This window comes from Somniosus microcephalus, chromosome 8 (assembly GCF_052327205.1).
Source record: "Somniosus microcephalus isolate GS21.2 chromosome 8, FLI_Smic_1.0, whole genome shotgun sequence".
Classification (NCBI taxonomy): Eukaryota; Metazoa; Chordata; class Chondrichthyes; order Squaliformes; family Somniosidae; genus Somniosus; species Somniosus microcephalus.
The window spans coordinates 272,298,434-272,324,675 of NC_140994.1; the positions used below are offsets into that span (position 1 = coordinate 272,298,434).

Consider the following 26,242-nt stretch of genomic DNA (forward strand, 5'->3'; position numbering starts at 1 on the left):
TAAATAAATAAATAAATAAATAAAGAACGGAAACCGCGGGAAACAGCGTTGTCATCGACAGCAGCGGTGGGAAAGCGCGGGAAGCGCCATATCTTTTCTGCAGAAAAGAAAGAAAAGCGCGGGAAGCGCCATATCTTTTCTAAGATGCATAATTCTGGCAATATTGATGCTTTTGATAACGAGATAGAGGATTGGACCACTTATGTGGAAAGAGTGGAGGTATATTGCACCGCAAATGGAATAGAAGATGAGAAAAAAGCTTCAGTACTTCTGGATCTAATGGGCGCAAAGACATACAAGCTGTTACGAAACTTAATCACTCCAGCCGAACCGATGGACAAGAATTTTAAGGAGATTGTTGATACCCTACACTGCCAATTCGAGGCAGGACTGGCAGATTCTCTGCGAGACAAATTCGTCTGCGGTCTCCTAAGTGTAGGAACACAAAAAAGGCTATTTTCTGAGAAAGATTTAACACTGGACAAGGCTTTCAGTGCAAGAGGAGCTACAGAGATACAGCAGAGGCCACAGGACTTCGGCACCCATGAAATGACACGGGGTTTCGAGAGATGTTGTCGCTGCGGCAGATCCACCCATGACCAGAGGGACTGCTGGTTCAAGGACAAAGCATGCAGGCAATGCGGAAAGATGGGACACATTACACGTGTGTGCCGATCTGGAAACAAAAAATCCACTAACAGGAAAAGAATCAATAAGGAAATGCACAGAAAGGTACAAATGATGACGGACAGTAGCTCCGAAGACCAGAAGAGCGATAACGACTCTGGGAACAAGAGACTAAGCTCTCTAAAATTACATAATGTAAATGCCAAAGATTACCAGACCATTTGGGTTACCCTCACAATAGCAGGGTCCCCAGTTAAAATGGAGCTAGATACAGGATCAGCTCTGACCGTCATAAATCGACGGGATTACGAGCGGCTATTTCCGCATATACCTTTAAAAGACACATCCATTATCTTGAAAACATATACGGGGCAGAAAGTATACCCCAAAGGAAAAATAAGGGTGCCTGTTGTATACAATGGCAAGGAATTACAGAAGTTGTATTTATACGTTCTACAAGATGGTGGTCCACCGCTGTTGGGACGTGAATGGATCAGGAAAATACGTTTAGACTGGCACTCCATTCAGGCACTGACGGTGACCAGTAAGGAAAAAAATGATGATGACGTCATACCTGAACGATTAAAAGACATCTTGGCCAACGCCAAGGAAGTGTTTCAAGAGAAACTAGGAACTTTGAAAGGCATCACCGCCTCAATAAAAGTGGAAGATGCAGCAATTCCCAAGTTTTTTAAGGCAAGACCGGTGCCATACGCAATTCGTCCAGCAGTCGAGGCAGAGCTGGAGAATTTGGAAAAGGCAGGCGTATTATCTAAAATAGATTGAAGCGAGTGGGCAACACCCATTGTCCCAGTCATGAAGAAAGCATTGAAGAATGATAAATCTGAAGAACAGAGAAAAATTTGCATCTGTGGAGACTTCAAGGTGACTGTAAACCCGGTCCTTCATACGGTACAGTATCCTCTTCCGAGGATAGAAGATATTTTCGCCTCACTATCCGGAGGGAAACGCTTCACCAAAATTGACTTGGCACAGGCATATCTACAGATGGAGGTTGAAGAGGCCTCTAAAAAATATCTCACGATAAATACACACAAAGGTCTGTACCAGTACAATCGACTGGTTTTCGGAGTAGCATCCGCTCCAGCTATCTGGCAAAGAGCTATGGAGCAAGTCCTCCAAGGGATTCCGGGGACTCAATGCTACCTAGACGACATCCTTGTAACAGGAGAAAATGACAACGAGCACCTTGCCAATTTAGAGCAGGTGCTCACTAGGCTGAGAGAACGGGGCCTACGAGCAAATCGCCCCAAGTGCGAATTTTTCTGAAATCAAATATCATATTGTGGCCACATAATAAATAAGGAAGGGTTGCATAAGTCACCTGAAAAAATTGAAGCAGTCATAAAAGCCCCAGCAGCTGAAAATGTTTCACAATTAAGTTCATTCCTGGGATTAATAAATTACTATCATAAATTTTTACCGAACTTATCAACTCTTCTACACCCTCTTAATGAACTGCTACAAACAGGAGTAATTTGGAAATGGAACGAAGACTGCAAACGTGCCTTCCATAAATGCAAAGACTTAATCACATCCAAAGAAGTTTTGGCTCATTACAACCCATCACTTCCAATCAGACTGGCGTGCGATGCATCCCCTTACGGCATAGGAGCAGTATTATCGCATAAATTCCCTGATGGCTCGGAACGGCCGATAGCTTTTGCGTCACGCTCATTGAACTCAGCTGAGCGTAACTATGCCCAAATCGACAGGGAAGCACTCAGCCTGGTATGGGGAGTGAAGAAATTCAACCATTACCTACATGGACAAAAATTTACCTTGTTGACTGACCATCAACCCCTCATCTCCATATTCAACCCTAAAAAGGGTGTTCCCATTATGACAGCGCAAAGGCTACAGAGGTGGTCCCTTTTTCTAGGGGCACACCAATACAACATAGAATACAAAGGACCAAAACAGCATGGGAATGCTGACGGTTTATCGCGCCTACCATTGCCAATGGTAGAAGAGGCACCTACAGTAGACCCAGTGGAGATGTTCCACTCAACCATAGTGGAATGTCTACCAGTAACAAATTCTGCCATTGAAAGGGAAACGAGAAATGACCCGACTCTCTCACGGGTCGACGATTTAACAGTGAAGGGATGGCCAGCACATGGCGAACCAATGTTGCCAGCATTCTCGCAAAGAAGAGAACAGCTGTCAGTGTGCCGAGGAACCTTGATGTGTGGTGATGCGCTGTCAATAACTCAAAAGACTGAGATTAAGCGAGTAATTAACAGGCTTTTATTAACAAGAGAATGAAGGTGTGCCTCGAGTGGTCGACCGGTCCAGAATACAGAGGGACTGTGGAGCAGTCACCTTTATACCTGGACTCGTGGGAGGAGTCAGCCAAGACATGTACAGGCATGTACACAGTGGAATACAAACAGTGGTTTACCACATTCACCCCTTGATTAAAAATGAGTCCGGCGGGGTGAAGTGTATTAAAAGTTAGTGTATTGGAGTCTCTCCGGAGGTCTTGTCTGCCGCTGTGATCGACGTGGCGATGGCAGGGGTAGTGAAGCTTCCGGCGTCGAGTCCTGCGTAGGCTGGGGCACTGGTGTGTAGTCCTCGTAGGTGTCGAGCGGGTCGCAGGGCCCAGGCCCGCCGTCTGCTGGGGCTGGATATCGGGTCGTGGGGGGGGGGGGGTGGTAGTGGGTAGTGGGTTACTGCGGCCCCCGAGGGTGCGAGGTCTTGCATGGAGACTGTGCCCTCCCGCCCGTCCGGGTACGCAATGTAAGCATACTGGGGGTTGGCATGGAGGAGGTCGACCCTTTCGACCAGGGGGTCCGTTTTATGGGTCCTCACGTGTCTTCTCAGTAGGACCGGCCCTGGGGACGTCAGCCATGGTGGTAGCGATGTCCCCGATGTGGACTTCCTTGGGAAGACAAACATTTTCTCATGAGGGGTGGCGTTAGTGGCAGTGCAGAGCAGTGACCGAATAGAGTGGAGCGCATCGGGGAGCACATCCTGCCAGCGGGAGGTCGGAAGGCCCCTAGACTTTAAGGCTAGCAGGGCGGCCTTCCAAACTGTCGCATTCTCTGTTTCCACCTGTCCGTTCCCCCGGGGGTTGTAACTGGTGGTCCTGCTTTTGGCATTACCCCTAGCGAGCAGGTACTGACGGAGTTCGTCGCTCATAAACGATGAGCCCCGGTCGCTATGGATATAGCTGGGGAAACCGAACAGGGTGAAGAGGTCGTTCAGACATTTAATGACCGTGGCACTGGTCATGTCCGGGCAGGGGATGGCGAACGGGAAACGGGAGTACTCATCAATAATGTTGAGGAAATACACATTGCGGTCGGAGGAGGGGAGAGGCCCTTTAAAATCAACGCTCAGGCACTCGAAGGGGCGAGTGGCTTTTATCAGGTGAGCCCTGTCTGGTCTATAAAAGTGCGGTTTGCACTCAGCGCAGACTTGGCAGTTCCTGGTCATGGTCCTGACCTCCTCAATGGAGAAAGGCAGGTTGCGGGCCTTGATGAAGTGGAAGAACCTGGTGACCCCTGGGTGGCAGAGGTCATTGTGGAGGGCCCGCAGTCTATCGATCTGCGCGCTGGCGCAGGTGCCACGCGATAGAGCATCCGGGGGTTCATTGAGCTTCCCGGGCCGGTACAAGATCTCGTAATTGTAGGTGGAAAGTTCGATTCTCCACCTCAAGATCTTGTCATTTTTGATTTTGCCCCTCTGCTTGTTGTTAAACATAAACGCAACTGAACGCTGGTCAGTGAGCAGGGTAAATCGTTTTCCGGCCAGGTAGTGCCTCCAATGACGCACAGCCTCCACAATAGCCTGGGCCTCCTTCTCAACAGCGGAGTGTCTGGTCTCCGGGCCCTGGAGGGTTCATGAAAAGAAGGCCACGGGTCTCCCCGCCTGATTAAGGGTAGCGGCCAGGGCAAAGTCGGACGCGTCGCTTTCCACCTGGAAGGGGATGGATTCGTCCACTGCGTGCATGGTGGCTTTGGCAATGTGTTTCTTGATACGGTGGAAGGCTAAGCGGGCCTCTGCCGTCACGGGAAAAGAGGTGGACTTGATCAGCGGACGGGCCTTGTCCGCATAGTAGGGGACCCACTGGGCGTAATAAGAGAAAAACCCTAGGCACCTCTTCAGGGCCTTGAGGCAGTGGGGCAGTGGGAGTTCCATAAGGGGACGCATCCGGTCGGGGTCGGGACCGATGACTCCGTGTTCCACAACGCAGCCAAGGATGGCGAGGCGGGTTGTGCGGAATATGCACTTCTCCTTGTTATACGTCAGGTTGAGGAGTTTGGCGGTGCAGAGGAATTTTTCGAGGTTTGCGTCATGGTCCTGCAAGTCATGGCCGCAGATGGTCACATTGTCCAGATATGGGAAGGTGGCCTGCAACGCATTTTGATCGACCATCCGGTCCATCTCCCTTTGGAAGACGGAGACCCCGTTGGTGACGCCAAAGGGAACCCTAAGGAAGTGATAGAGGCGGCCGTTTGCCTCAAAGGCAGTATACTGGCGGTCCTCAGGGCAGATAGGGAGCTGGCGGTACGCTGATTTCAGGTCAATGGTCGAGAAGACGTGGTACTGCGCGATCTGGTTGACCATATCAGCTATACGGGGGAGTGGGTAAGCGTCCAGCAGGGTGTAGCGATTTATTGTCTGGCTGTAGTCGATGACCAGGCGCTGCTTCTCGCCGGTCTTAACGACCACAACCTGGGCTCGCCAGGGGCTGGTGCTGCCCTCAATAATCCCCTCCTTCGGGAGCCGCTCCACTTCGGTTTTAATAAAAACCCTGTCCCCGGCACTGTATTGCCTGCTCTTTGTGGCGATGGGCTTACAGTCGGGGGTGAGGTTAGCAAACAGTGGGGGGGGGGTGACTCTGAGTGTGGAGAGGTTGCACCTGGTGCGCGGCGGGCAATTTAGAAGCTGCTGGCTGCGGACTGTAAGTGGGGGGAGTGGTCCACCGTACGCCATCGTAACACTTTTAAGGTGGCACTGAAAATCTAACCCCAGTAGAACGGCAGCACAGAGGTGGGGCAGGACCAGAAGTTTAAAATTATCATGCACAGTCCCGTCTACTACGAGTGTCACCACGCAGTAGCCGCCAATGTCCACCGACTGGGACTCAGAGGCCATAGAAATCCGCTGGTGCGCAGGCAGGACTGGGAGAGAGCAACGCCGCACCATGTCGGGGTGGATGAAGCTCTCCGTGCTCCCAGAGTCAAAAAGGCAGATTGTTTTGTGACCATTTACCTTAATGTCCATTGTGGACCGGGCCAGCTGGTGCGGTCTTGCTTGGTCCAGCGTAACGGAGGCCAGCGTATGGGTCGGTGTGTCGCTGTGGGTAGCAGATGAGGCGGTGTTGGGGGCCTGCTGCGTCCCGGCTGTCATCCAAGATGGCGGCGTCCATGATCCCCATGTGGCTGGAGGCGTCCAAAATGGCTGCTGTTCCGGTGGTTCGCACATGGCTGGGGAGGCCCAAGATGGCGGCCCGCACGGCCCACATGCGGCGCTGCTGGGGTTCGGGGTGGCTTTGGCCCTGCAGATGCTGGCGTAGTGTCCTTTCTTCCCGCAGCCCGAGCAGATCGCATTTTTCGCCGGGCAGCGCGCTCTGGGGTGTTTGGCCTGGCCACAGAAGTAGCATTTCTGGCCTTGGGGCACTGCTGTCTGGCCTTGGGACACTGCTGCAGTAGTTGGGCCGTTGCTGGGATGTGGCTGGGGTGGCACGGCGCTATGAGACGGTCCTACCGTGTCCCAGGCTGTCGTTCCCCACGGCGTCCGCGGTGCAGAGGAGTAGGCGTCCATGCCCCGGTAGGCTGCGTCCAATGATAGTGCGAGTTCAGAGGCCTTGTTGAGATCGAGGTCACTCTGCTCCAACAGTCGCTGTCGGGTGTAATTGGACCTGTGGCCCGCTACAAAAGCATCCCGGATAAGTTCCTCTGTGTACACGGCGGCCTTTACATCCTTACAACCACAGGCCCGGCCAAGCACAGACAGTGCCTGAAGGTATTCCTCGGTCGATTCCCCAGGTTGTTGTTTACGACTCCCCAGGAGGTGCCTAGCGTACACCTCGTTCACTGGGCGCGTGTACTGGTCCTTGAGGAGCTTGATAGCATCCGCGTACGAGGTCGCGTCCTGGATGACCGAGTACGCTCGGTGGTTCACTTTGGAGGTCAGGACGTCCAGTTTGTCCTCGTCCGATTTGACCGTTTCAGCGGAGGCGATCAGAAATTTTTCAAAACACCTAAGCCAGTGAGTAAACTTGGTGGATGAGTCCGCCTCCTGATGATTTAAGTCCAGGCATGCTGGTGTGAGGATCTTCTCCATTATAAAAATCTTGTTAATAAAATTGATGCGCTATCAATAACTCAAAAGACTGAGATTAAGCGAGTAATTAACAGGCTTTTATTAACAAGAGAATGAACGTGTGCCTCGAGTGGTCGACCGGTCCAGAATACAGAGGGACTGTGGAGCAGTCACCTTTATACCTGGACTCGTGGGAGGAGTCAGCCAAGACATTTACAGGCATGTACACAGTGGAATACAAACAGTGGTTTACCACATGTGGATCCAGAGTGGTGATTCCACCCAAACTCCAGGATAAAGTGCTAAAGGAGCTTCATGAGAGGCATCTGGGTGGAGTGAAAATGAAGAACCTAGCCAGGGCGTTTGTATGGTGGCCAGGTATCAATGGAGACATTGAAGAAATGACCAAGAGCTGCCTAGGATGCCAGAAGGTCCAAAACACTCCACCACAAGCCCCTCTACATCCATGGGAGTGGCCCTCATCTCCCTGGCAAAGGGTACACATCGACTTTGCTGGTACATTTATGGACTCAATGTTCTTAATCGCGGTGGATGCACACTCCAAGTGGCCGGAGGTAATAAAGATGTCCTCCACCACCACGGAAAAAACCATCACAGTATTAAGGACCATATTTGCCAGGAATGGGCTGCCGGAACAGATCTGTTCTGATAATGGGCCGCAATTTGTGTCCGAAGAATTCAGGAAGTTCTTAAAGAACAATGGGGTTAAGCACTACACGTCCGCCCCATACCATCCCGCCACCAATGGATTGGCTGAAAGGTTTGTCTAGACCTTCAAGAAGGCCATAAAGGCCATGGGTAATGAAGACATCAAACTTCAGCACAAGGTGGATAACTTCTTGTTCGCATACAGGAATGCAACACATATGGTTACCAACCAAACTCCCGCCATGATGTTCTTCAATAGAAACCTAAGATGCCGGCTGGATTTGGTCAAGCCCAACATCAGAAGGGACGTGGAGAACCGACAGTTTCAAGGCATGAATGAAAGGCCAACTAGAACCTTCCAGATAGGTCAACAAGTTTTGGCCCGGGACTACCGTACCGAGAAATGGCAGCCTGGAACTATCTGCACACGACTAGGACCACTGATGTATACCGTGGACATCGGAGAAAGCATAATAAGGCGCCATGCTGACCAAATCATAGAGTCATCCGAAAAAGGACAACCTACACCGCAACTCTATACGCCGAACGACGAAGTAGAGATACCCATATCTACCTCCGATCCGGTGATACTGGAACCCGATGAACCCGACACTGGCACTCAAGCCGAATCAGCCTTGCCAAAAGAACCTACTACACCACCAGAAACTATTACACCACCGAGGCATTATCCGGACCGAGTCAGGAAGCCTCCAGAGAGGCTGACTTATAATTAATTAACTACAGCAATGTGTATATTATTTTTCTTAGAACATGTAATTAATAATTACTTAAAATATGATGTACTGGTTAGCTAAAAGTGGAGGAATTGTAGTGTATGTGCCTTTAAGAGCCCCATATGTGCTGTAATGCCGGAAATGGCCACTCGGGCTATATAAGCCTGTATATTGTGTTATATCCATTAGTACCCCTCCAGACTTTGCTTTGTAAACACCTATGAACCAACTCCTGTCTTCAGTGTCTCTATCAACACACGGACACTACAGAATGGACCAGCAAAATCAATATGCACCCGTTGCCATGGAGATGAGGGCCACTCCCATGGGTGTAGAGAGGCATGTGGTGGTGCATTTTGAACCTTCTGGCATCCTGAGCAGGGTCTTTGTCAGGTCCTCGATTTGCTGATCGATCCCCGGCCACCACATATAAGCCCTAGCAAGGCTTTTCATTTTAACCCCTCCCAGATGACCTTCGTGAAGCTCATTGAGCACTCTCTCCCTTAACTTGGGTGGAATTGCCACTCGGGATCCACACATCAAGGTCCCCTGGCATACTGACAGCTGTTCTCTTCTGGATGAGAATGCTGGCAACAGTGAGTCGCCATGTGCTGACCATCCCTTCACCATCAAATCATATACCCGAGACAGTGTCGGGTCATTTCGGGTCTCCTTCTCTATACCAGCGTTAGTTACTGGCAAGCATTCAATTATAGTCGAATGAAATATTTCGACAGGATCCACTGCTGGTGCTTCCTCTGCAGTAGGCAGTGGCAGGCGTGATAGCCCATCAGCGTTTCTGTGGTGTATGTAACCTGTTCCACCTTAAGAGAACTACCTTAAGAGATGTACTACTTTCTCTTGGCTGCTGTATACTGTAATACCGGTGGTGACCACACCGGTATATAAGTGTTGTGTAGGGATTTGCTGGGCAGTTCAGCCCTGACCTCCGAATAGTAAAGACCTGTTAAAGTTATTCTTGTGGTCTGTGTCCAGTGATTTATAATAAGCTTAACTGGGACACACAGACTTAACAGTGGCGACGAGTCCGATCTTACCCTGCGGCAGTTTTACATCCAAGGCAGCTTCGTCCTCAGAACGGGCGTCGAGAAGAGGCATCCGCCCTCATCATCCTGCTGAGCACCATCGCACGGGAGGCATCGAGAACCCGGGTTAAAAAGAAAATTCTGACCACGAAGCCCTCCATCAGCGACAGGCAGTGATCATCCCTTCTACCACGGTGGTGGGTGAGCCGATCAGCGACACGAGCAGAAAGTCGGCCGCGTTGACTGTGGAGTGGGGGAGGGAAAACGGAGGAAAAAGGGCGGAGAACTCGACCACGGCCGGTAAAAAGGGCCGGGCTGCAATCGAGGCTGAGAGGCGCAGCGACTGTGGCAGCTTAAGACACGAGAGCTGCGGAGAACTCAAACGCAGCCAGTGTAAAGGACCGGGCTGCAAGCGGGGCTGCGAGGCAAAGCAGCGTCGGGGAATTGAGAACCGCTGGGGAGGCGAGAACGGCAGCAGCACGGCAATCGCCATTGCAGCCAGCGGGGGAAGAAGGCAAATGCGGGAATCCGCCATTGTAGTCGGCGGGGGAAGAAGACGAGCGTGGGAAAGACCGCCAAGCACGGGAAGCCACCATTTTAGTAGGCGGGGGAAGAAGACAAGCGCGGGAAGCCGCCATTTTGAGAAAAAGAAAAATTTAAAAAACTTGCAAGGATGCCTAAACATGGGAACATTAATACCTTTGATAGCGATATCGAAGATTGGACCACGTATGTAGAACGCATGGAAGTTTATTGTAAAGCAAATAAGGTACCAGATGATGAGAAAGCACTAACCTTATTAAGCTCAATGGGTGCGAAGACAAACGGGCTATTGAAGCACCTTCTATCACCAAATAAACCGGCGGATCAGACTTTCGTGAATATTGTTACTGTCCTGAAAAATCATTTAAACCCCACGCCGCTGATGATAGCGGAACGATTTAAATTTTATCGAAGAACGCAGCTGAAAGACGAAAGCAACGCTGAATTTTTAATTGAACTGCGTAAGCTAGCAAAGCACTGTCAGTTTGGAACAGGACTAGCAGATGCGCTGAGAGATAAAATTGTGTGTGGATTGTTAAAAGAAGGAACACAAAAGCGACTGCTTGAGGAGAATGATCTTACGCTTGATAAAGCTGTCACTATTGCAGCATCGCACGAAGCCGCAGCGAGAGGTACGGCGGAAATGCAGCTTTGGTCACCGGAACTCAGCACCAATCAAATGGTCTTGGGTACAGTAAAATGTTATCGTTGTGGAAAGACAACGCACGATCAGAACCAGTGCTGGTTCAAAAATCAGGAATGCAGAAAATGTGGCAGGCTTGGTCACATAGCTAAAGTATGCCGGTCAGGAAAGAAGACCAGCAACAAAAAGTCACCGCAGGAAAAGTACAGAAAGGTACACAAGGTGACAGAGAACAGTTCGAACGAACAGAAGTCAGATTCAGACTCCAGCAGTAATGAACTGGGTAGCCTAAGAGTACACAATGTTGGTAAGGAAGCAGACCTCCAAACAATTTGGGTCACACTTCAGATAGCAGGAGTCCAAGTGAAGATGGAATTGGACACTGGATCGGCATTGACGGTCATGAATAAGCAAGATTACAAAAGGTTATTCCTACATATTCCCCTACGGGATACGGAGATTGTATTGAAAACATACACGGGGCAAAGAGTATACCCCATCGGGAAGATAGAGGTAAAGGTGGTCCACAAGGGCAAAGAAAGCCGAGGAATGGACTTATATGTGCTACCTGAGGGGGGTCCACTACTACTGGGACGGGAGTGGATTAGGAAAATAAATATGGACTGGCATTCCTTAAAAGCACTAACAGTAGATTCCGGTAAAAAAGATGTCAAACCTAAACGATTGTCCAGAATATTGGACGATGCTAAAGAGGTGTTCCAACAGGGACTGGGAACACTGAGAGGAATTACGGCAAACATCAAGGTTGAAGAACATGCAAACCCGAAATTTTTCAAAGCCAGACCGGTACCTTATGCGATACGACCTGCTGTGGAAGCTGAGCTGGAAGGGCTAGAACGTTCAGGAGTACTGTCTAAGGTAGACTGGAGTGAGTGGGCCATGCCCATTGTTCCCGTCATGAAGCGTTCATCGAGCAACAAGCCGGGGGAACCGGGGAAGGTTCGCATCTGTGGAGATTTCAGATCACTGTTAATCCGGTGCTTCACACGGTGCAGTATCCGCTTCCGCGGATTGAGGTAATCTTCGCTTCGTTGTCTGGCGGGAAACACTTCACCAAGATAGACCTGGCGCAGGCGTACTTACAGATGGAAGTTGAGGAAGAGTCACGCCAGTATCTCACGATCAACACGCATAGAGGCTTGTACCGGTATAATAGACTGGTTTTTGGAGTGGCATAGGCTCCAGCAATTTGGCAGAGGGCCATGGAGCAGGTATTACAGGGAATTCCAGGCACACAATGTTACCTGGATGATATTTTGATTACAGGAGATGATGACGAGGAACACCTTGCAAATTTGGAACTGGTGCTCACCAGATTGAAAGAATATGGACTTCGAGTTAATCGCCAGAAATGTGAGTTCTTTCAGAAGCGTATCTCGTACTGTGGTCATGTCATTGACCAGGAGGGTCTTCATAAGTCTCCTGACAAGATCGAAGCTGTTGTGAAGGCTCCCGCTCCGGATAATGTATCCCAGTTGAGGTCGTTCCTAGGGTTGATTAACTATTACCATAAGTTTCTGCCAAATTTATCAACGGTGCTGCACCCGCTGAATGCTCTTTTGCAGAAGGGAGTACCATGGAAGTGGAGCGAGGACTGTAAGAGGGCCTTTCGCAAAAGCAAGGCATTGATCACCTCAGAGGAAGTGTTGGCTCACTTCAACCCAACGCTGCCTATTCGTTTGGCTTGTGATGCTTCTCCATATGGTATTGGGGCAGTACTCTCACACAAGTTGCCAAATGGCCTGGAGAGGCCAGTCGCGTTCACATCCAGATCATTGACCTCCGCTGAGCGCAACTATGCTCAGATAGATAGGGAGGCTCTCAGCCTTGTGTGGGGAGTAAAGAAGTTTAATCATTACCGGCAGGGCCAAAAGTTTACGCTTCTGACAGACCACCAGCCGTTGGTATCCATTTTTAACCCTAAGAAGGGTGTTTCGGTGATGACAGCACAGAGACTCCAGAGATGGTCCCTTTTCCTAGGGGCACATCAATATCAGATTGAATTCAAAGGTACAAAGCAGCATGGTAATGCTGATGGGCTGTCGCGCCTGCCACTACCTACAGAGGAGGAGGCACCGACGGTTGACCCTGTTGAGTTATTTCACTCGACCATCATCGAATGTTTACCAGTCACCAATGCAAGTATTGAAAGAGAAACCAGGAACGACCCGACACTGTCCCGGGTCTACGAAGTGACAGTGAAGGGATGGCCAGCACATGGTGATCCACTGTTACCGGCATTCTCAGCAAGACGAGACCAGCTGTCCGTCTGTCAAGGAACATTGATGTATGGAACAAGGGTGATTATTCCTCCTAAGTTAAGAGAGAGAGTTCTAAAGGAACTGCATGAAGGTCATCTGGGGGGAGTCAAGATGAAAAGCCTTGCTAGGGCTTATGTGTGGTGGCCGGGTATCGACCAACAGATAGAGGATCTGACGAAAAGCTGCTCAGGGTGCCAAAAAGTGCAAAATGCACCTCCGATTGCACCGCTGCATCCATGGGAATGGCCTTCAACCCCATGGCAACGTGTACATATTGACTTTGCTGGTCCATTCATGGACTCCATGTTTTTAATTGCGGTGGACGCACATTCTAAATGGCCAGAAGTGATTACGATGACTACCAGTACCTCGGAAAAGACGATCGCGGTGCTAAGAACGATATTTGCAAGAAATGGATTGCCAGAACAAATATGTTCAGACAACGGACCGCAGTTCGTGTCAGAAGAATTCCAGAAATTCATGAAGAAGAATGGGGTGAAACATCATACCTCTGCCCCATATCATCCGGCTACAAACGGGTTGGCTGAGAGATTTGTACAAACGTTCAAAAAAGCAATAAAGGCCATGAGCGAAGATCAGATCCCACTACAACACAAGGTGGACAAATTCCTACTGGCATATCGAAACGCCACTCATGCAGTGACAAACCAAAGTCCTGCCATGATGTTCTATAGCAGGAGGTTGCGGTCCAGGTTGGACTTGTTAAAACCAAATGTGCGGAGGGAAGTTGAAAACAAACAGTTCCAGCATATAAATAACAAGACCACTCGGAGTTTCGAAATAGGACAACCAGTGCTAGCCCGGGACTATAAAAACAAGAAATGGCAATCTGGAACAATTCGGGCCAGACAAGGACCCCTGATGTACACGGTAGATATTGGTGAAAATGTAATACGGCATCATGCTGACCAACTGGTAGAATCGAGAACAAGGGTCGAACCTATGGTTACGGCAGAGACAACCGTGGAAGAAGTTAATGAATCTGAAGCATCTACCTCAGAAGTGAATGTACCTGATGATGATGTCCAATCCATAAGAGACCAACTAGATGAGTCAACCCAGCAACGAGAATCAGAGACCCCTGAAAGGCGTTATCCAACTCGAATCAGGAGGCCTCCTCAGAGACTGAATCTTTGAACTGTTTTGCATGAAGTTGTGTATATATATATATCTATATGTTATTATGTTATGTTAAATGGGGATATAACTGTTAAGCTAAAAAGGGAGGATTGTGGTGTATGTAACCTGTTCCACCTTAAGAGAACTACCTTAAGAGATGTACTACTTTCTCTTGGCTGCTGTATACTGTAATACCGGTGGTGACCACACCGCTTTATAAGTGTTGTGTAGGGATTTGCTGGGCAGTTCAGCCCTGACCTCCGAATAGTAAAGACCTGTTAAAGCTATTCTTGTGGTCTGTGTCCAGTGATTTATAATAAGCTTAACTGGGACACACAGACTTAACAGTTTCCATGCTGTTTCATGCCCTTATACTCGATTTCATATTGGTGCACCCCTAGAAAAAGGGACCATCTTTGTAGCCGTTGCGCAGTCATCACCGGAACGCCCTTCGTTGGATTAAAGATGGAGACAAGTGGTTGGTGGTCAGTCAGCAAGGTGAACTTCTGCCCGTGCAGATAGTGATTGAACTTTTTCACTCCCCACACTAGGCTGAGGGCCTCCCTGTCAATCTGGGCATAGTTACGCTCGGCTGAGGTTAGTGACCGAGACGCAAAGGCTACTGGCCTCTCCGAGCTGTCTGGGAATTTGTGCGACAGCACCGCTCCAATGCCATACGGTGATGCATCACACGCCAACCGAATTGATAGTGCTGGGTTGAAATGAGCCAACACCTCTTTTGATGTGATCAATGCTTTGCTCTTCTGGAAAGCTCGTTTACATTCGTCACTCCACTTCCATGGTACCCCCGTTTGCAGTAGGTTGTTCAGTGGGTGTAGTACGGTAGACAAATTTGGCAAGAACTTATGGTAGTAGTTCACCAGCCCGAGGAACGACCTCAGTTGTGACACATTTTCCGGTGCTGGAGCCTTGACTACTGCCTCAATCTTTTCAGGGGACTTATGTAACCCCTCTTTATCAATAACGTGGCCACAATACGAGATCTGCTTCTGGAAAAACTCGCATTTGTGGCGATTAGCTCGGAGCCCATATTCCTTCAATCTAGTGAGCACCTGCTCCAGGTTGGCGAGGTGATCACTGTCATTTCCGCCCGTGACCTGGATGTCGTCCAAATAACACTGGGTCCCTGGAATCCCTTGCAGGACTTGTTCCATTGCCCTTTGCCAAATAGCTGGAGCTGATGCTACCCCGAACACCAGCCAGTTGTATTGGTAGAGACCTTTATGAGTGTTGATCGTGAGGTACTGTTTTGAGGCTTCTTCTACCTCCATTTGCAGGTACCCCTGGGCCAGATCAATCTTAGTGAAGCGTTTCCCTCCAGATAGCGAGGCGAAAATATCTTCAATCCGTGGAAGCGGATATTGTACAGTGTGAAGGACTGGGTTCACTGTCACCTTAAAGTCCCCACAGATGCGAACCTTCTTTGGTTCCCCAGGCATATTACTCAACGACCTCTTCATTACAGGAACGATGGGTGTAGCCCACTCGCTCCAGTCCACTTTGGACAGTACTCCTGAACGTTCCAAACCTTCCAGCTCTGCTTCGACGGCTCGGCGGTATCAGTCTGGCCTTAAAAAACTTTGGGCTTGCATTTTTCTCTATTTTGATCGTCGCTGTTATGCCTTTTAGTGTTCCGAGTCCCTGCTGGAACACTTCATGTGCGTCAGTTAGCATTTTTGACAGTCGTCCAGGTGTGACGTCGTCATCCTTTTTGGCATCTACAGTCAGTGCTTGTATGGAATGCCAATCTTGCTGTATCTTCCGGATCCATTCACATCCTAGTTGTGGTGGTCCTCCATCTGGCAATACATATAGGTCCATTTTTGGTGTTTCCTTGCCGTTATATATAACGTTCACCCTTATTTTTCCTTTGGGGTAGACTTTTTGCCCCGTGTATGTCTTCAAAATAATTTTTGTGTCTCTCAAGGGTATGTGTGAGAATAGCCGCTCGTAGTCCCGTCAGTTAATGACTGTTAGGGCTGATCCTGTGTCCAATTCCATCTTTACCTGGACTCCTGCTATCTTGAAAGTGACCCAAATGGTTCGGTGATCCTCCGTTGTGATCACATTATGTAGTTTCAGACAACTCAGTCCCCTGCTTTCGGAGTCGTTATCACTCTTTTGTTCATCTGAACTATTCTCCGTTATCTTATGTACCTTCTTGTACTTTCCTTTGTTCGGTTTCTTATTGCTGGTTTTCTTTCCCGACCTGCAGACTCGTGCTATGTGTCCTACTTTTCCACACTGTCTGCACACTTTGTCTTTGAACCAGCAATCATTCTGGTCATGTGTTGTTCTGCCGCAGCGATAGCACTTCTCTGTTCCATATGACATTTCGTTTGTGCCATATTCTTGCGGTCTCTGTTGTATCTCTGCAGCGCCCCGTGCTGCTGCTTCATATGATACCGCAATGCCGAAAGCCTTTTCCAGCGTAAGGTCCTTTTCAGATAAAAGCCGTTTCTGGGTTCCTTCATTTTGAAGCCCACACACAAACTTGTCCCTTAAAGTATCTGCCAGTCCCATTCCAAACTGGCAGTGTTTCGATAGCTTGCGCAGTTCCGTTAAATACTCAGCATTACTTTCATCTTTATGCTGGTTCCGTTTGTGAAACTTAAAACTTTCTGCTATCAGCAGCAGTGTGGGGTTTAAGTGGTCCTGTAGGATTGACACTATGTTTCCAAAATCCTTTTCTACTGGCTTCTCTGGGGTTACTAGGTTTCGTAGTAAGCCATACGTTTTTGCACCCATTGAATTCAACAATACCAGCGCTTTCTTGTCATCTGGCACTTCATTCGCATTGCAGTATACTTCTATGCGTTCGACATATGTCGTCCAATCTTCGACCTCATTGTCGAACGCTGTGATAGTGCCACTCTTCGGCATTTTTGGGTGTGGTTAGACTGGCTTAAAATGGCATCTCCCACACTTTCCTTTCTTCCCCGCTGTGGCTTAAAATGGCGTCTCCCGCGCTGCTGCCAACGCCGCTCTCGGCGGTCCTCGTGGCAAATGGTGACGCCCTGTGGGCTTCGCGCGCTGCTCCTGCACTGCTGCCAACGCCGCTCTCTGCAGTCCTCGTGGCAATGGCAGTGCCTCACGTTTTCCTGCGCGCCTCTCTCCCCCGTTGACGCTGCTCGGCCCTTGACCACCGGCTGCGCTTTGCTTTCTCTCGCCTCTTTCCCCCGTTGACGCCGCTCGGTCCTGAACACCGGCTGCGCCCTGTGCGCTCTGCCCTCTCTCTCTCCCCCGTCGACACTGCTCGGCCTTTTTCTGTGCCGCTCGGTCGGGCTCTAGCCCGTGGCTGTCCGGGAAGGGTCTGCGCAGTACCTGTTGCCAGCCCGTTTCGCTGGACCACCGTGACTGGAAAGCCAAGCCTGGCTCTCGACAGCCTCCCCTGCGATGCTCAAATCTCCGCTGGATGACTGGGCGGTTGCCCGTGGTCGACGCCCGTGCTCTGGACTCGACCTTCTTCCACTGTTCTCCAGGAGCGAATCCCTGGGAGGTGATGCAGAGTTGCAGGTAGGTTCGAACTTTCTCGTCGCCACTGTTACGTCCGTGTAATAATAAGAAAAGGACTGCAGAGAACATTACAACAGGTGTTTACTCAACGTGGTTCAAACTGCAACTGAAACAACAGATTGCTACTCAGCGTTATATACAGGTGTGGTCACTGCCAGTACTACAGTATACATGAGCTGTAGAAAGTAGTTCCCCCCTTAAAGGTACATACATTACACTACCAACTGAAATTTTCCCCCTATGACTCTATGGGGTCGATTTTGTCGAACCTGTCGGGAAGAAGGCGGGACTTCCCCTTTTGGGTTTTTGACCCGCCTACTTCGACATCCAGCCAATCCACGCGATTTTCCCTTGATTGACCTTGTTGAGCCCGCCCAGCGGGCTCAGCAGGCCAATTAAAGGCCACCCGGCAACAGGCGACGTCACAGACTGCAATTTCATCTGTCAAGAGATCTTGGCAGATGAAATATCAGTGTCTCACAGCTGTTTGAAGCTGTGAAACACTGACAGTCTGAGTTCTGACATGAGTCTCTCTGCGCACACTCATTTAGAACTCTCAGCAGCACTCAAAGCTGAAGGCTGTCAGTTTTAACAGATCGCAGCCGTTCAGCTTTAAGCGCCGACTGAGTGATGCGCTCCCGACGGCTACAGGAAGAAAGGCTGTGAAGGTAAGTACAGGTAAGTTAAAGTTCTTTACACAATTTAGACCCACCAAACACACTTACCTTTGCACTCATGCACCCATCACTCACCTGAGCGCCGACATCGCGATCCCTCCAACTCCTTCAACCCGACGACCCGCCGCTCCAACCTGGCGTGGTTTGGAGCCATCGGGAAACCCACACGAAATCCCTCAAAATAGGGATTAGGCTAAAAACTGCCTGTTAACTACCTGTTAACAGGCAGTTAATTGGTACTAATCCCTTCCCGCCTGGTTTCGGCGGGTCCCAGTGTGGGGCGGGTACCCGCCGCCCCTGAAACTTACGTGGGGCTGGGTTTTGGGCGGGATGGTGTCGGGGCCCCTGAATTCGGGATTTTCACCCCCCCCACACGCCTGAAACCCCGCCCGACGGCTCACTGAAAATCTAGCCCTTTGACTCTCTGACTCTATAAGAACATGAGAAATAGGAGCAGGAGGAGGCCATTCAGTCCTTCGAGCCTGCTCCGCCATTCAATTAGATCATGGCTGATCTTCTGCCTCAACTCCATTCACTGGCCCTATCGCCATATCCCTTGATGCCCTTACTAGTCAGAAATCTATCGACTTCTGCTCTGAATATACCCAATGACTGAGCCTCCACAGCCCTCTGGGGTAGAGAATTCCAAAGATTCATCACCCTCTGTGTGAAGAAATTTCATCTCATCTCAGTCCTGAATGGCCCACCCTTTATCTTGAGGCTGTGGCCCCTGGTTCTACACTCCCCAGCCAAGGGAAACATTCTCCCAGCATCCATCCTATCAAGCCCTGTAATAATTTTGTATGCTTCATTCTTCTAAATTCAAGAGAATACAGGCCTAGTTTACTCAATCTCTTCTCATATGACAGTCCCGCCATCCCAGGAATCAATCTCATGAACCTTCGTTGCACTCCCTCTATGGCAAGTATATCCTTCCTTAGGTAAGGAGATCAAAATTGTACACAGTACTCCAGGTGTGGTCTCACCAAGGCCCTATATAATTGGAGTAAGACTTCTTTACTCCTGTACCCAAATCCTCTTGTAATGAAGGCCAGCATACCATTTGTCTTCCTAATGGCTTTCTGCACCTGCACATTCTCTTTCAGTGACTCATGTACAAGGACACCCAGGTCCCTTTGTGCATCTGCATTCGCCAATCTTTCACCATTTAGGAAATACTCTGCCTTTCTGTTTTTTCTACCAAAGTGGATAACTTCACATTTATCCACATTATATTCCATCTGCCATGTTCTCGCCCACTCACTGAGCCTGTCGAGATCCCCTTGAAGCCTCTTCACATCCTCTTCGCAACTGACACTGCTACCTAGCTTTATATCATCAGCAAATTTGGAAATGTTACATTTCGTCCCCTCATCCAAATCATTGATATAGATTGTGAATAGCTGGGGCCTAAGCACCAACCCTTGCGGTACCCCACTAGTCACAGCCTGCCATCCTGAAAAAGACCCGTTTATCCCTACTCTTTGTTTTCTGTCTGTTAACCAATTCTCAATCCATGCTAGTATATTACCCCCAATTCCATGTGCCCTAATTTTGTTTAAACAGGATTTCCCTTTCACAAATCCATGTTAACTCTGCCCAATCTTACTATTAGTTTCTAAGTGCCCAGTTATTGCATCCTTTATAATAGATTCCAGCATTTTCCCAACTATTGATGTGAGGCTAACAGGTCTGTAGATCCCCGTTTTCTCTCTCCCTCCTTTCTTAAATAGCAGGGTTACATTTGCTGTCCTCCAATCTGCAGGAACCGTTCCAGAATCTATAGAATTTTGGAAGATGACAACCAATGCATCCACTATTCCAATGGCCACCTCTTTCAAAACCCTAGGATGTGCGGGTTAGGTTGATTGGCTATGATAAATTGACCCTTAGTGTTAGGGGGATTAAATACATGGGGTTACGGGGATCGGGTGGGATATGTGTCAGTGCAGGCTCGATGGGCCGAAATGGCCTCTATCTGCACTGTGGGGTTTCTGTGATTCTGTGATTCTGTGATGTAGGTCATCCGGTCCTTGGGATTTATCGACTTTTAGTCCCATTAATTTTGCTAGTACTGTTTTTTTACTAATAATAATTACTTTAAGCTCCTCATTCTCGTCACACCCTTGGTTTTCTCGTATTTCTGGGAGGTTTCTTGTGTCTTCCTCCGTGAAGACAGAAATAAAGTATATATTTAATTTCTCTGCCATTTCCTCATTTCCCATTATAAATTCTCCCGTCTCTGACTGTAAAGGACCTACATTTACCTTCAGCAGTCTTTTTCACTAGTTTGTGCTCATATTCCATTTTCCCTTTCGTTATCAATTTGTTGGTCCCCCTTTTCTGATTTCTAAAGAGATCCCAATCCTCAGGCTGACCGCTTTTTCTGGCAACTTTATAAGCTTCCTCCTTTAACTTAATACTAGCTTTAATTTCTTTTGTTAGCCATGGATGGATCACTTTTCCTTTTGGGTTTTTATGCCCTAGAGGAATATATGTTTGTTGCAAATTATGCATTATTTTCTTGAATGTTGGCCATTGTATGTCCACCTTCATACCTTTTAGTGTAGTCTCCCAATCTACCATGGCCAATTGTCCCTCATACCCTTGTAGTTTCCTCTGTTTAGATTGAAGACCTTAGTTTCAGATTGGACTACATCACTCTCAAACTTAATGTTAATTTCAATCATATTATGGTCACTTGTCCCTAAAGGCCCCTTTACCACAAGATTATTGATTAGCACTTTCTCATTACACAGTACCAGATCCAGAATAGCCTGTTCCCTGGTTGGTTCCTCCACATACTGATCCAGGAAACCATCTCGCATGCATTCCAAGAATTCGTCCTCTGCACCATTAGTGGTAATTTGATTTGCCCAGTCACTATGTAGAATAAAGTCCCCCATGATTACCGTATTGTCCTTGTTACATGCACTTCTAATCTCTTGATTGCTACTGTGCCCTACATTACCACTACTGTTTGGTGGTCTATACACAACTCCCACCAATGCTTTCCGCCCTTTGCTGTTTCTTAGCTCCACCCAAACTGATTCCTGTTCTACATTACGATCTGCCGAGCCAAGATCTTTTATCTCTACCGAACCAATCTCATCCCTTATTAACAGCGCTACGCCACTTCCTTTTCCTTTTTGTCTGTCCTTCCTAAATGTTGAGTACCCTGGAACATTCAGTTCCCAGCTCTGGCAGTATTCAGGATTCCTTCATTCTGCGGCACACATACGAAGATTGAGCCCCTCGAGCCTGCTCCGCCATTCAATGAGATCATGGCTGGCCTGCGAACTAACTCCATATACTCGCCTTTGACCCATATCCCTTAATACCTTGGGCTAACAAAAATCTATCAATCTCAGATTTAAAATTAACAATTGATCTAGCATCAACTACCATTTGCGGAAGAGAGTTCCAAACTTCTACCGCCCTTTGTGTGGAAGTGTTTCCTAATTTCACTCCTGAAAGGTCTAGCTCTAATTTTTAGACTATGTCCCCTAGTCCTCGACTCTCCAACCAGCAGAAATAGTTTCTCTCTATCTACCCTATCAGTTTCCCTTAATATCCTGAAAACTTCGATCAGATCACCCCTTAACCTTCTAAACCCCAGGGAATACAACCCCAATTTGTGTAATCTCTCCTCATAATTTAACCCTCGAAGTCCGGGTATCATTTTGGTAAACCTACGCTGCACCCCCTCCAAGGCCAGTATATCCTTCCTAAGGTGTGGTGCCCAGAACTGCTCACAGTGCTCCAGGTGTGGTCTCACAGTGCTCCAGGTGTGGTCTCACAGTGCTCCAGATGTGGTCTAACCAGGGCTTTGTACAGCTGCAGCATAACTTCTACCCCCTTGTATTCTAGCCCTCTGGATATAAAGGCCAGCATTCCATTAGCCTTTATGATTATTTTCTGTACCTGTTCATGACATTTTAATGATCTATGTACCTGAACCCTCAAGTCTCTTTGGACTTTCACTGTTTATAGCTTTTCACCATTTAGAAAGTATCCTTTTTAGGTCCAAAGTGGATCACCTCACATTTGCCTACATTGAAATCCATTCACTTCGGGGGAGAAATTCGGTACAATAGCGCCTCCCATTAATGCCTCCGGGGGGCGCTACCGGCCTAGCGACCGGGCACGGCGATAGTACCGACAGCCGCCAAATTGAAGTGGCGGTTTGCGGCGGCGATAACCACACCATTGGGACCGTTGAGACAGTCTTCACCTGAACCGTGCTGGAACTAGTGTTCTGGTGAGTCATAGAACTAGGGCAGTAGAGAGGGCTTTAAACTAAATAGTGGAGGCAAGGGGTCAAATTTGGGAAGAATGTGGTAAATCAAAGAGTAGAGACAAGGCAAGAGAGAAAGGTATTAATATGGGAAATGATAAACAGACCGTGACAGGAAGGGATAGAGAGTACAACTCTAAGAGTAAATGAACAGATAAGGCTAGAGGTTACAAAAATAATATAAGGACAAAACTGAAGGCTCTGTATCTGAATGCACGTAGCATTCGAAACAAAACAGATGAACTGATAGCGCAAATAGAAATAAATAAGTATGATCTGGTAGCCATTACAGAGACATGGCTGCAGGATGACATAGATTGGGACCTGAATATTGAAGGGTACATGACATTTAGGAAGGACAGGAAGCTAGGAAAAGTTGGAGAGGTGGCTCTGTTAATTAATGATGGTATCAGCACAATAGAGAGGGATGACCTAAGTTCAGGAAACCAGGATGTAGAAGCGGTTTGGGTAGAGATGAGGAATAATAAAGGCAAGAAGTCACTTGTGGGAATGGTGTACAGGCCCCCTAACAGTAATCACATGGTAGGATGGAGTATAAAGGAAGATATAATGGGAGCTTGTCAGAAAGGTACGGCAATAATCATGGGGGATTTTAATCTACATATAGACTGGAAAAATCAGATGGGCAAAGGTAGCCTAGATGAACAGTTCATAGAATGTTTTCCGGATAGTTTCTTAGAACAGCACGTTCTGGAGCCAACCAGAGAGCAGGCTATACTAGACCTGGTATTGTGCAACAAGATAGGATTAATTAATGACCTCATAGTGAAGGCACCCCTAGGTAGCAGCGATCATAATATGATTGAATTTTACATTCAGTTTGAGGGAGAGAAGAGTGGGTCCAAGACTAGTATTTTAAACTTAAATAAGGGCTATTATGAGGGCATGATAGCAGAGCTAGCTAAAGTGAACTGGCAAATTAGGTTAAGGAATAGGTCAGTAGAATTGCAGCGGCAGACATTTAAGGGGATATTTCAGAATACACAGAATATATACATTCCAATGAGAAAGAAAAATTCCAAGGGGAGAACCCACCATCCGTGGTTAACTAAAAAAGTTAAAGATAGTATCAAATTTAAAGAAAAAGCATATAATTACACAAAGATGGGTGGCAGGTCAGAAGATTTGACAGAATATAAAAAAAAAGCAAAGAATTACTAAAAGATTAATAAGTAGAGAAATAGTAGATTACGAGAGAAAGCTAGCTAAAAATATAAAAACAGATAGTAAGAGTTTCTATAGACACTTTAGGTAGGATGTGAAGGCACTTGAGAGATTATAGAGGAGATTTACCAGAATGGTTCCGGGGATGGGGTATCTTAGCTACAAGGACAGGTTGGAGAAGTTGGATTTGTTTTCATTAAAGCAAAGCAGGTTGCGGGGTGATTTGATAGAGGTGTACAAGATTATGATCGGTTTGGATAGGCTAGACGGGGAAAGGTTGTTCCTACTAGTTAATGGTACAAGGACTAGGGGACACAGATTTAAGGATTTGGGCAAGAGATACAGGGGGGACGTGAGGAAAAACTTTTTTATGCAGCGAGTGGTGAGGACCTGGAACTCGCTGCCGAGGGAAGTGGTGGAAGCGGAGACACTCAATGATTTCAAGGGGAGACTGGATAGGCACTTGAGGGAAATAAACTTGCAGGGCTAGAGCGGGGGAATGGGACTGACTGCTTTGCTCTACAGAGAGCCGACATGGACTCGATGGGCCGAATGGCCTCCTTCTGTGCCATTATGTCTCTATGACTCGACTCACCAGTAAATCCAATAAGGAATTCAGGAGAAACTTCTTTACCCAGAGGCTGGTGAGAGTGTGGAACTCACTGCCACGGGGAGTGGTGGAGGCGAATAGCTTTTAAAGGCAAGCTAGATAAATGCATGAGGGAGAAAGGAGTAGAAAAGGACTGGGAGGAGGCTCGTTAGGAACACAAACACCTGTTTCTGTGCTTTAAATTCTACGTAAAACTAACTTATTTCCTTTGGAAATGTAGTTTGTTCTAAGTAGAAGTTTTCCAACACAGTTTCTTCATGGAACACAATATACAACAAAGCACATTCACTGATAAACAATTGTTCCTCTACTGATTTTACCTGCCATGGAAGCTACGTTAACAATCACTCCTCCTGCACCTCCACACTCTTTGTTCATGTGCTCTAGTCCCAGATAACTTCCTTTGATCGCACTGACCTGTAATACAAATAGGAATCACCAGAGTACAGGCACATTCAGATAACAGTACAGACATTACAGTACAGACATTACAGTATAGACATTACAGTATAGACATTACAGTACAGGCACATTCAGATAACAGTACAGACATTACAGTACAGGCACATTCAGATAACAGTACAGACATCACAGTACAGGCATTACAGTACAGGCATCACAGTACAGACATTACAGTACAGACATTACAGTACAGGCATTACAGTACAGGCATCACAGTACAGACATTACAGTACAGACATTACAGTACAGACATTACAGTACAGGCATTACAGTACAGACATTACAGTACAGGCATTACAGTACAGGCATTACAGTACAGGCATTACAGTACAGGCATCACAGTACAGGCATTACAGTACAGGCATCACAGTACAGACATTACAGTACAGGCATTACAGTACAGGCATTACAGTACAGGCATCACAGTACAGACATTACAGTACAGACATTACAGTACAGACATTACAGTACAGACATTACAGTACAGGCATTACAGTACAGGCATCACAGTACAGGCATTACAGTACAGACATTACAGTACAGGCATCACAGTACAGGCATTACAGTACAGACATTACAGTACAGGCATTACAGTACAGACATTTCAGTACAGACATTACAGTACAGGCATCACAGTACAGACATTACAGTACAGACATTACAGTACAGGCATCACAGTACAGACATTACAGTACAGACATTACAGTACAGGCATCACAGTACAGACATTACAGTACAGACATCACAGTACAGGCATCACAGTACAGACATTACAGTACAGACATTACAGTACAGGCATTACAGTACAGACATTACAGTACAGGCATCACAGTACAGACATTACAGTACAGACATTACAGTACAGGCATCACAGTACAGACATTACAGTACAGACATCACAGTACAGGCATCACAGTACAGACATTACAGTACAGACATTACAGTACAGGCATCACAGTACAGACATTACAGTACAGACATTACAGTACAGGCATTACAGTACAGGTATTACAGTGCAGACATTACAGTACAGACATTACAGTACAGGCATTACAGTACAGACATTACAGTACAGGCATTACAGTACAGGCATTACAGTACAGGCATTACAGTACAGGTATTACAGTGCAGACATTACAGTACAGGTATTACAGTACAGGTATTACAGTGCAGACATTACAGTACAGACATTACAGTACAGGCATTACAGTACAGACATTACAGTACAGACATTACAGTACAGGCATTACAGTACAGGCATTACAGTACAGACATTACAGTACAGACATTACAGTACAGACATTACAGTACAGACAATACAGTACAGGCATTACAGTACAGACAATACAGTACAGGCATTACAGTACAGACATTACAGTACAGACATCACAATACAAACATTACAGTACAGGCATTACAGTACAGACAATACAGTACAGGCATTACAGTACAGACAATACAGTACAGGCATTACAGTACAGACATGCACAGGC

At 47.6% G+C, this 26,242-nt stretch overlaps 1 protein-coding gene across 1 annotated transcript in view; it reads right to left on the reverse strand.

The window, feature by feature from the left end:
* Positions 1-26,242, reverse strand: part of LOC147114406 (15-hydroxyprostaglandin dehydrogenase [NAD(+)]-like) — a 367,352-nt gene that overhangs the window by 142,871 nt on the left and 198,239 nt on the right. Inside the window, exon 4 of the mRNA XM_085996081.1 lies at positions 24,608-24,704. Within this exon, the coding sequence (XP_085852207.1) occupies positions 24,608-24,704 (97 nt within the window). The remainder of the gene's footprint in view (positions 1-24,607; positions 24,705-26,242) is intronic.